The sequence below is a fragment of the Morone saxatilis genome, unplaced genomic scaffold (assembly GCF_004916995.1).
Source record: "Morone saxatilis isolate NCDOM2014 unplaced genomic scaffold, NCSU_SB_2.0 Contig20, whole genome shotgun sequence".
NCBI classification, from domain to species: domain Eukaryota; kingdom Metazoa; phylum Chordata; class Actinopteri; family Moronidae; genus Morone; species Morone saxatilis.
In genome coordinates this window covers 24,991,398-25,004,048 of record NW_023339763.1, presented here as the reverse complement: position 1 = coordinate 25,004,048, position 12,651 = coordinate 24,991,398, and the positions used below count along the sequence as shown (strand labels likewise).

Here is a 12,651-nt window from a genome sequence, read left to right as displayed (position 1 = left end):
ACTTTTATAAGGAGTATGGTCTAGAACTGCTCTATTTGAAAAGTGTCCTGAGATAACTTCTGTTATGAATTGGTGCTATACAAATACAATTCAATTGAATTGAAATTGAATTAAATGGAATGGAACCTTGATTAGTATAATTAATAGCTATGTTTACCCTACTGCTTCATGTCAAAATGGCTGCTGTAAAAAATGTCTATAATGCAAACATAATTCAGAAAAGGTAACTTAAAGCTAAATGTTGTGCATAGAAATATGGCTTTATATGTTAAATGTTACTCATTGACAAAAACCCACATGCATTTTTTTTTCAAAACACTTTATTGTCAACAACAGTACAAAAACAAAAGTCTGTATTTACAACACTACTATGGCCTTCTCATCTTACCCTCTTTGGTTTCACTGCTGACCTGATTATTTGAAAAGGAACAAAAGGTATGAGAAAACGATGGACCAGGTGCTTAAAAATACCGACTTTCTGCTTTCATGTCATATAGCTTCGCAACCATCCCACAATCTGATTATACTGCCGTAATTCTGAAGATGCGAGGTGGGGGAGTGCGCTGCATTGGTAACTTCTACATGGTGTTAAAAAAAAAAAAAGGGTGGACTATCATCTCTTTGATACAGTTTGTAAAAGTGGCATCCCAAAGACAATCACAAAGTTAACTAGTGCACGGTTCCTTCAAATTAACGCTGCTAACTATGCCCTGAAGCGGTTGAAAAGGTCAATTTAAAAGACTGCAATTGCTACTGTCTTGCCATACTAATGGGATTCATGATGCAAGGTGATTAAAATCATTGCGGTCAGGGAGGCGTTAGCCAGATGTAAACTCAAATTTCTTATAAATAATCCTGACTATTAGCAATAGTCTTAATCCCCCGGTATCCTCAGAAATATTAACGGATTGTAGGTTGAGGTGAAATGTTGATGCTTCTTTTTTGTCAAGTTATTCATCAGAACATGAGTCATAAATATGTAGATGTATTCAGCAGGTTTACACATTGAGAATTGTAAACTAGTGAACTACAACAACGTTTAGGATTCTACTCAAGCCGTCTTTTCAACGCTCTCTTTGGTGGGTCACTGGGCTGTTGCATTATGGGATGAGTCAAAGCAAAACTGTAAAATCCAACATCTTTATGCACCTCATCTAATCTGCCAATCTCAATCACTGTCTTCAGTTTGTGTTATCCTTCACACCACTGGGCTAAAAATAATATTAAAACATCAGAGAATGAGCTGAGATACTGTATCGCCTGATTAACTGTCATGTAACTCTCCTACCATACAGTACCTTTTCAACACATGATGCATTCTGCGCAGGCTTATAAAAACAACTATCTTGCATGCTGCAGCATCGCCATCCAGGTAGGTTGCACACAGAATATAAATACATCAAAAACACAAAAAATAGAATTCAGACCTGGCATCAGTAAAGCTCTTCCAAAACCAAAACAGCAAGTATTAAAATCTACTCCAAAAACCTACCAACCTCAAAAGGTTGGTACAGAAGCTGTAGAGCAGAAAGGTGAAGACATGTTGTCAACAATGTAGTGTATTAAACTAAACCACATGAACTTCAAAAAGAAGAAAGTTATGGCAGAACATACTTTTGAATTTCTTACAAGTTGTTGCACGTTTCCAGTGACTTCTTGCCTTTTCATTTCTTTTTGCATTTTCAGAAATTATTTCAATCATTTCAAATTATTTGCAACATAAAGGAATTAAAAATCCCTCCTGAGACAAAAGACATCAACAAAAGCAACTAATGTTTCATTTGCTGAATGCCAATTCACAAATGCAATTTAGAACACAGTATGGGGTTGATCCCTAGTGTCGAGCAGTAACTCATTACTAGTAATAATATTACAGTAATATTACTTTCCCCAGTAATAGGGTAGTAGTGTAACTAATTACTAATACATTTCAGTAATAATATTAGTTACCCTCTCAAAAAAATAATTAGTTACAACCTTAGTTTCCTTATTTTTGTTGTCACCTCCCTGCTAATTTGAAATCAAACAATCCAATCACATTCATAAATTCATTTTTGTAACCTTGGAAGATGGAAACACTTCTATTACTTTGATTTTAACAAATAAAACACAGTTACCAATCTTATGGGGAGTAGCAGATGGGTAAAATAACTAGAAGTGTAACTAATTACAGTTGGCAGGGAGTAATAATTGAAGTAATAATATTAAAAGAGTAATAAATAAATAAAATGTAGTCACTAGCACAACACGGCCAATCACACAGAGGTGCATTGCTAGAAACGGATCAGCAACAAAACCATTGTTTTGGGTACAGTGCGCCTGCTGTGCGCTCCTCTCCTGCACCGCATGTTTTTCTAGTGGTTTTTAGACATGCATTAAACTATCCAACTAGCCAATCAAAGAGCCAGACTTTACTACTTTACCATTTACTTCCCATTTGATGCTGTTTACTATAGCGGTAAACAGCTCAGCTAGCTAGCTAGCTAGCTGTTGGACTGTGAGAGAACTACAGAGCAGGGATGTAGTGGGGTAGACTCAGTTATCCAATTCTAAAGAGCTAGAGTTTACTCTTCTAGAGCCCGACGTCTGCTGAAATCTGTCAATCAGTCCCTACAGGAAGTTGCAATGTTGTGATCGCAAACAATGAATGCAAATTCAATCATTAACTATGAATTCTGTACGACTTATAATTTTGTCCAATCAAAGCAACTTTTCAACAAATTGACCAATCATTGCAGTTTCCTGCGCAAAATGGTGAGCCATACGCCACCAACCTCGCTTCCTTGTTTCTGGTTATAATAATCCTGAGCCTTTTTTAGTAAAGTTACTTGGAACTCTCCAAACAATGAGATGTTATTCTCACTGGAACAAGCTGCCATCAGTATAATAACAATAATTTTTCACTTTCACTCCCAATTTCATTGCAAAAAAAACATTGCAACATGCATTGCTGTCAAATCAGGCATTTTAGGCTGCAACAATCAAAAAAAATCCTGCAAAATCCTGGAGGGACTGGTTAATCATACTTGATCAGTTTTTCCCAACGCGCTTTGCCAAGGCGTTTTTGAAGCGCCTGTCATGATGCCTCTCTGTGTGATTGCCTGCTAAATTAGTTTCTTTGGGGTTACAGTTACAATAAACTGCATGTACAGAAAATCATTCACAGTACATCCAGTCCAATACAATGTCTATAACAAGGACTCTTCTGTGATTGGCATCCATTAACTAGATATTCAGAAAATCCTTTGGCCAGTGTTTCAAACAAAGAAAACTTAAGTTAGGAGGTTATGGATATGTCGAGGTTATCTTCTGAAAAGCTTGAGGACAGCTTGGGTAGAGATTATACAGCAGTGAAGTGTCTTTTTCTTTGTGCAAATGCTTTTCCACACACAGCGCACAAAAAAATAAGAACAAAAATGAACATTGGCATGCTCAGCCAGGGCACACGCATAATTGTGATTTGTTATACAGGCCTTTAAAAAGTGTACAAGGAATTTACATTCTTTGAAGAGATTCAAGAACAAAAAGAACAAAAGAAAAAAAAATCCTAAAGAAAAAACTACACCACACAGCCTCACAGAATCGCTCAAACGAAACATAACAGGGAGCATTCACCAGGAACACAAAAAGCAAAATGGCACAGTAACACGAGGCAGCCTCAGTGCAGACTTCAAACAGTGAGGTGGGACAGCAGGCTGTGGGCACGACTTAGTGGAAATTTACTCTGATTGTTGCTGCTTGTGTGGAACCTGATGGAGCCAACTGGGAGTCTGTAGTTTTAATGTTGCAAGCTGCTTTCAACTTCTTCTTCCCCAAAAAAAGACATACAGTGAAATATAGTCATTAACAACAGTCGTTTCAATAATGATAAAGATTTTAACATATGAAATACATAAAAAATACACACATATTCAAATGAATCTTAAAGGTTAATTCCAGTTTATGATAACCTAGATCTTGTTTCCTTGGTTTTGGCCATCAGTCCGATCCAAAGACTAATTAAAAATGGATGTAGTGACATCACACATAGGTTTCTGAAGAGCCGTTGTATAGCTCAGTGTGAGCTAACATCTTAGCAGTCCTGATACCAATCCAAAAATGGGCAAAGAGATGGCAAGTGGGTCTGGCTGAGGCAGGCTGAATGAAGCCTGGTTACTCAAAACAGGCTGTGATGGCACCCACCTGTCACTCAAAGTAACCATGCCCTTAACTTCCATAACTTTAAGCCTTAATATAATTTAAACAGGTGAGTTATATAAAAATTCACCCCCTGTACAGTTGTGATAAACAATGAAATTGGCTACAGAGACCAAAAGCGTTTTTTTACCAGGCTGTAAATTTCTGCTGTATGGTTGAGGCCTTAGAGATTGACTCCCTGCTGGAGATGGCCTCAAGTGGTCGTTAGAGGAACTCCAGTCTTTGGCATTTTTGCTTAATTTTGAGGGTTGCATTTTGGTCTTATCAAATATGACAACCTTGTACTCCCCAAAGTAACCGCTGAGATCTGGGGACACAGTGACATCACAAGGAGCTGGTAGTATGCTAACATACTGATTTTAATCATTATCAGATATACTTCATTGATCCCCGGGTTGAAATTTGTTTAACAGGTATAAGTTTCAGGGTTTCACAGCCATCCATCCAATATAAATGCTGAGATATGTCAGCCTGGACTAAAAACTTACACTGCCATCCCTAGAGCCACAGCATGACTAACAACAGATAATGTGTGCAGCTTACACACACTTCAGCTTAGACATGCTTTTTCTAGAGTGACATGATCTCAAAAGGCCTATGAGAAAGCAGACTGAAAAACATACAAAATTGTTAATACATTTTTGTTTTAAAAAGTGAATCTATAAATGAAACAGTAATTTAGGTTGCCAGCCATTTTTGCAGTCTACACAGCAATCTGTAAAATGCCAATCACATTTTGTTGACTATTTTTGATAAACTTGAGCATTGATCCCTTTCTGATGTTTAACAATGTTGCCATGTTACGAGATCTCAGCTAATCATTTGCTTTGCACTAATAGGACTGATGGCCAAACCTATAAGAACTTCCAAACATAAGAAACAAGTTGTGATGAAAATGGATTAATCTGATCTGAAATGTAACTTGATCAGATTCCGCCTGTGTGTGTGGGTGTTGGAGTTGTTCTGATTCCGATACCAGTATCGGAAATCCAATAGCTGCCGAAAATGGGGCAATAGGTATCGGTGAGTACTGAGTCAGCACCGATCCGGATACCACGTCATTTATAAATTGGATCTATTTATACTGGTTAGCCTCTGTTAAGCTTCTGACACAGTTCTTCTTCGCTGCTCGTTGAAAACAGTGGCCCCTGTGCTGCCAACCCTGCAGCTGCTGTTTTTAGAGGGAACGAGGGAGGAATTGGTCCACTGACACCCTGTTAGACAAGGAGCTAACTAGCACTAGCATATCATGTTGGCGGTGTTGGCAGTAATTTCATGCTGGATGCTCCCACCAGCAAAAATAATTGTGGCTGCAACTTTCATTTCTTTAAGAAAATAATTAATTCCGCTAGATTATTTAGTTAAGTTGCTGTTGCAACAACTGCTTTTACAAAAAATACTGGTTTTTAAAAAAAAATAAATGGCTTGAATTTGCTGCCATGTATCATGTTTTACGAAAGGGTTTAACCCCTGAGCAGGCTCTACCACAATGATAACCATATCACAGTCATGCAAGGGCGTAGTAGTGTTTTGATATTTTTTTATAGATCATACTGGATACGGATCGGTACCGTACTTGGCCGATACCCACAGTCACAAGTATCGGAATCGGTATCGGGAGGAAAAAATGGTATCGGAACATCTCTACTGTGTGTGTGTGTGTGTGTGTGTGAGACAGTTCTTACCTCTTTTATCCCCAGTAGTACAGCCTGAGTGCCTTTAAACAGTGTGATTGTTCTCCTCTAGTTTCTTGCTCTCCTCAGATGTCCCCACCTCCTTCTCACCAGTTTTCCAGCTTCCTTGTCTGTTGTAGTGAATACACATTGCAAAAGCATGATGCTTTTCTCTGCTACAGAATAACCCCCCCACCCCGCCCCAGACGGCACAGTCAGTCACTCCACAGCTGTCTGCTAACTCTTCTTTTCAATATGCCCACGCCACCTTCCTACTTCCTCCCCTAGTGCTCTGAATACCTCCCACCCTACATTAGCACTTGGACACATGATCATTTTAGGGCAGCCAGGAGTGTTTGTTCAATCTTTTGTTGGAGACTGTGGCTGTAACCCATGACCACCTTCCCTCTGATTATTATTCCAGATTTACTCTCAGGAGTACAAACTCTGCTTTCTCCCTCTGTTTGGAATGCAGTAGTGTCACCAGGACTCAAGCAGGGGCCTTGAAATTTAAATGTAAAATGCAAATGTTCCCATACCTTGAATTCTTTATGTACAGCCAGTAGATGATCCCCACCACGGCGGCAGCAAAGAGGAGCCCTGCCACGACACCCACTATGAGCTTGGCCTGGTCCTCTGAATCGTCTGAAAACAGACAACAGTGCTCTGCTTCAGCTGCAGGACTAACACACACTGTACTCACAGAGAAGCTTTTCAACAGAAAGCACCAAAATGAATTCACTTTTAACTTGATGAGAGCACAGACATCAAAATCATAACGTGTCCTCAGAAGCTCATTCTCTGTGATGTTAGCTTGGTCCCACCACCTTTTCAAACTCTCCTCTGCTTGCACTCATTTATGCTCAAGCCATAAACTTTCATTGGCTAACACTTTATCACGCAACACTTTACTGCTTTGTCTTTGTGTTTATAGTTCAGCGACTTGTTCTTGTTGTTACCGCGGTGATACGAGTTGTTTATATTCCGGGAAACATCTGCAGCACGTGCTGAAATGTTGGAGACTCTGGGGAAGGAGATGTTGGCTGGCGTGCTGCTTAATGGAACAGGAGAGGTGTATCAGTGTGTCAGGGAGACGAGAAAATGCATTAATGTTAGAGCACCTGCTAACTGTTTTGACGTTTGGCTCCATCACATTTATATATTATATTATTATCGTCACTCTCCGTTCCCTCGGCAGATTAATGGCAGCTGTGCTGTAGGTGCCAAACAACGCTATCTGACACTACAACTACAACGGATAGCAGGTGTGCGGTATGCGTCACTGTCGTGAATAATGTGTATATCCTGTAGACCGACACTTTGTCACTACAGTATAAGGGTTAAACTGACTTGTTTTGTTGACAGGATTTGAAAATGACAAGATAAGAAAATGATAGGAGGCTGTTTGCAGCTACAGATCACTGTTTAACTAATCTTTTACATGTTAAATTTAAATGTCTTATTATTTGAATACCATATAATGTACTTAAAATACAATATACTTTGAATGACTAGTAGCTTACTATCCATGTGTATATTTAGTTTATATCAAGGCATTATAGGTGATGATCGGCACATACAGATACTGTATAGTGGAGTCATGGTGTCACACTACCTCTGCCTGTGGTCAGGGTTTGATGGTCACATTTGTCCCAAAGGATTAACATTAAGATAAGATAAAATGTTCCTTTATTGTTCCCCCGTGGGAGAAATTCATAGGGTAAAATGTAGTGCAAAAAGTAAAAGTGTAAAATTATCGTTTGTTGCGGCCATTGCATCCCTTTTTACAAATATTTTCACATCTTGGTGAATTAAGGGTTTATTTCGACCAAATCAGTGTTGATGACTGTTGGAAAGACAAAGCCTGTTCTATTTTGTTTCTCTCTTATTGTCTTGACCTGAGATGCTGGTGTTCTAACATGACGTCCAGTGGCAAGTAAGTTTCATATATACTGTATAACTTGTAAAATTAAACATCAGTAACAACCCTAAATAACCATTTCTGCTAATATTACGCTTTAGATGACACTTTAATTATGTACATATGAGACAAGTATGTCTGCGGTTGTTGCTATTTTCAATGATTGCTCAGCATCAGAATACAGAAGAAGCCAGGTCGCATTCCTTCAACACTACAAATGTAATTGCCAATCTTGAGATGCCAACATCTGGCATCTCTATTTGATGACTGTGTTTTTGTCACTAAAGGCAACTATGCACAGGCCTTTAATAATCATCAGGCACTGTTGATAATCTCCTCTGCATTAGTTAACCAGTCTTAAGAACGGTAACAAAGATGGAAGAGTTGAGATGAGGTGTTTATACACTGTATTGTCAGCAGGTGAGGTGATGAATATGGGTCTGAGTTTAAACATGAAGAGAGAGTGATGAGTGTTTATTGGTGCATCATAAGATAATCTACAAAGATAAGTTGACAAATATTTTCTATGATACTACTCCTATTTGATATATTTAAAGGAAACTCTTACCTTGTTTCCAATTTTCTTCCTTAAAAACTGAAATCAAACAAAAATAAAATTAGAACTCATAAAAAAAAAGCTAAACAAAGACAAACATATGCTATTTGTCTAAAACAACCGAAAGCATTCACAGTGAGAGCAGCCAGGACAGGTGCAGCCTCACAAAATAAAAAGTTTTAAAGATTGAGCCTCACAGCAAGCAAACTGTACCTTTTTAGAAAGAGGAAAGCTACAGTACATTCTAAAAGCAACAATGTACTCTACTTTCAGAGAATATGCCAGTCAGTGGCTCTTAGACTGCAGGGGAAGAACTGTGAGATGGGTTTAGCACCCTAACAAACAGGAAATCCAGCCAAAGCCAGGAGATGGTGAAGGAGGAGAGACAAAAGGAAAGAGGATTATGGCAGACAGAATGAGGAGGAACAGCAATGGCAACAGCATGTATGAAATGTAAGGATACTGCTGTAGCATTCAGAATCAGAATCAGAAGCAGAAGCAGAACCTTCTGATTCACCATTAGCCTTTGACAGTCATTAAATACTCCTGTTTGTTTTGCTTTTTTCATCCCAGTAACCGTAGTTGGCAGAGAGTAGGGAGTGTATGTAAATGTTTCACATAAGCACATCCTGCAACAGTCTGAGTTAGTATTCAACAACTGCTGCTGATAATAGGTTCAAATGACTTGTAGAAAATGGAACAAAGGACAATTATACAGTGCTCTCAGAGAAAGGAAAAAACTGCTTCTAGTAGAGAGGGATAGGGATAGTTCAGGTGGGGTCGTATGAAGGAATCATCCATATTTAGTGTGTTACAGTATGGCGGAAAAAAACACTATTTTAGCTACTAAAAAGGCCCAATGTCAGTAAAGGTGCTATATTAGGAATATTTCTACCGCTTTACCTTTCTGTCATACAGCCCTATCTGACAGGAAACTGAAGCCGTTATATCGATCTATGCTCTCTCCAAAACCACCAGACTAAACCAGATATAAACACTTGAGTTCCCCGTCAGATTGGGCTGTCTGACGGCAAGGTAAAGCAGTGAAAATATTCTTAATATAGCCTTTTTTAGTGGCTAAAATATGTTTTTCTGCTGCCCCCACCCACAGCAGTACATTGCTTTGTGTCTGTGCCGGTAGTCCTGTCTGCTTCTCCAAATTGAGAGCCCGCTGACTTTGCTTTATCATACAACACTGCTACAAAAAACCTCAACTCATCCTTTAAAGACTGGTTTTTTGTAACAGCAACCTTTCTAATAACAAAAAGTACAAATCAAAGTTGGACTACAGTAGACGCGCGACTAATTAGACTAATTATAGCAGAGCCTAGTATGGTGTAGAATAATTGTTGTTAAAACATCTGCAGTGATTCATTTGTAAAGCTGCAAACAATAGCAGTGTGATGAGTAAAGAAATCAATACTTTTTTGTCAGAATGGTAGTGTCCCTGTTCTCAGTGTTCAACCACAATGCTGCTGTGATGTGAGCTGAAAATGTAAGAACACTGCTGATCACTCTATTGTATTTACTGCCGAAATAGGTTTTATCACGGATTAACTCATTCTTTATACTTATATTCCAGAAATAAATACTTTTATTTTTTAATATGTTTTGCTTAAATGTAACAGCTATAATTTAAAGATGACGTCACAGATCATGCTGTTAGGCTCCGCCCCTTAAAATCCGATTTTCAATGAGCACAGAGAAACTTTCCACGAGCACAGAGAAACTTTCCACTTCATCAGATGAATGTAAAAACATCCTTCTAGTGTCAAACTCTGCACAGACATAATTTAAACAGCACACTGTAGGAACAAGAAACAATACAGATACAAATACAATACTGGAGGGGGACTTCAAAGATTTTTATTCTTTTTAAATCAATCAATATGTTCCTTTTTAGTAGTTTTATAAATCTCCTTATTCCTTATACTCCTGTATTTATGTTGGTACAATGATGCAATTTCACTATGTTTTATCTTATGTGTTGCCCATAAAAGACAAAATAGCTCTCACTCAAGCAACTTGAATTACCACAAACAGCAGATATGCTTTGAGTTGGTGTCCACTGTTAAGATGCTGTCCTCTTTAATGTAGCTTCTTTTGTTGTAGGAATTGCAGTCTTACAATGGACATTCATTATTAAAATGAGGCTGCAGCTGAAAGCTCCTGGCAAGATCCTCTCTAACTGTAAAGTCACACACTGGCAGAAATACAATCATCAAGTCACCAGCAGCTTGCTTGTTTTCTACAGAGCTGAGCTGTAGAAAATGATGTGTAGAGCGTCAAAGAGAGAAGCTGTCACTATACAGCAAATGTCTGCGAGTCCTTGTTTTAAGGAACATTAAAAACCGTGCATGGAGAATGGATACAACTGAGCTTAAGTTTTATTTCACTGATTCGTCTCTCTGTTTTCAACTAATGCTGCTTAATTAGCCTAATACATGAACTCAAACAACAAAAGGCAGTACCACAGCGGCGCAAGTCAAAATACACCATGTTTCTGTTCAAAGCTGAAACTTCCCCCGCACAGAACCATGCACCTCTCTCATTTCCCACAATAGGGAATATAAAACTAACCATCCAAGTCGTTGACAACTTACCAGAGGAGACATTGATGGTCATGACATCTTCTCCCAGCTTATTGCTGACGGTGCAGGTGATACTCAGGTTCACCCTGGGAATCACAGTGATCTTATGGGTGGCCTTGCCGTTGATGTAAGAGCTCTCCTCCTGTAGGCACAGAAAAAAAAAAACAGGAATATAAGGCTTCAAAAAATGTTTGGGGAAAAAAACTAAAACACATAGCAGCCTCCTTAGTTACATTATCAGCTTTACAATTCTACAGGATAGTTTGTATATTGCTTGGCAGGTGGGTGATTGTGGGACAGTGGGAAGACCGATAATGGGAGGAAATTACCACAAATGTTGACATCAGACAGTGGAGCTGAACTCGATATGCAGGGGGAGTCGTTAAAGGTAAAAATTGCACAGTCATTCTGATTGCAGAAGTAAACACCTGCTTCCCTGCCAACAAACCTGAATCTAATGTTGCCTCGTTGTCGGAGCATTACCTGCTCGTGGAAGAGTTCATCACAGTTCATCCTGATAAGAACATTATTTATTAGAGAGAATCGTGTTCTGCACTGAGGCTGAATATCATCCTCACAGTGTACTTGTCTTAGAGATTTCTTGGCTAATTCAAATAACTGAGGTTTAAAGGAAAAGTTTTATTCCTTCTTAAATACATGTGCAACATTGTTTGCATTTCCATTGATCTCTGAAAATCCAGGCCGCGGCCAGGGTTGTGACAGTGCACCACCACCATCTTTGATCAAGCCTTGTAAAAACCTAGCATGACATATTGCATACTGTCACCAGTGACAACCATGTATCTAGTAGAAATGGTAGAGAAGAGTGAAAACCTCAGAAGCTCTCTTTACTTAAATGGCAAGAGCTGAGGAAAAATCTGAAGGCTCCTCAAAGAACACTTTAATCACACCACGCTGCACTGTTTGCTTTTATCTCACTTCACTTTGCTGCTTTTGCCGCAGCTCCTTCTCTTTCACTAAAGATACTAAAACACTCACTCATCCATGCTCCGACACTTACGTTTGTGTTGTTGACGCTCCATTGGAAGCTGGGTTCCGGCACTCCCTCGGCCTCACATGTCAGAACTTTGTGTTGAGCATCGCCGGCGCGGTGTTTGGTTAGGCTGGTGATCACAGGCTTTCCTGATGGAGACACATTATGATGTTTTTAGTTCAGTAACGTTTTATCTCAAGCAAATAATTCATTTGATCGAAAATTATACGACCTCCAGCTTTTTTCAGAGGTGAAAGCAGGGTGTCCTGATGGATTTCAACTATTGAATTGGCTTCAGTTATGAAAAAGAGATGCACTAGGAAGTGAAGACGCAGTATGCAAGCTGTCTCAAGGTGAGGGTTAAATACTGTATTCTTAACATTTTGTTCAGTCAGTGAAAATGTTAAAATTAAAATGTTTATAAGTAGACATTTTCTTCCTGTGATAACTCCCCGGAGTTCTTGTGCTTTATCGTCTTGCAGGTTCTTATCGATCCTGGTGGAGCCATGGTCCTGCTTGACTGCCGTTGCTAATATCAATGATATTGTCATTATTAGTTATTAAGCATTATTATTGCTACAGTTCTTGCTGTTGTCGCTGCTCGCTATCCCCCATCGTTGCTGCTGTTGTCTGTCTGTCTGTGTCACCCCAACTGGTCAGGGCAGATGACCACCCACCTAGAGCCGAAGGGTCTGCCCTAGGTTTCTGCCTTTTAACAG

At 39.1% G+C, this 12,651-nt stretch overlaps 1 protein-coding gene across 1 annotated transcript in view; it reads right to left on the bottom strand.

Moving 5' to 3' along the window:
• Positions 1–309: 309 nt before the first annotated feature.
• Positions 310–12,651, bottom strand: part of alcama (activated leukocyte cell adhesion molecule a) — a gene marked incomplete at its 5' end in the record, with an annotated part of 64,466 nt that continues 52,124 nt past the window's right edge. The window contains 6 exon segments of the mRNA XM_035666905.1: positions 310–3,804; positions 5,883–6,001; positions 6,410–6,515; positions 8,360–8,386; positions 10,951–11,080; positions 11,960–12,081. Coding sequence (XP_035522798.1) covers positions 5,917–6,001; positions 6,410–6,515; positions 8,360–8,386; positions 10,951–11,080; positions 11,960–12,081 — 470 coding nt within the window.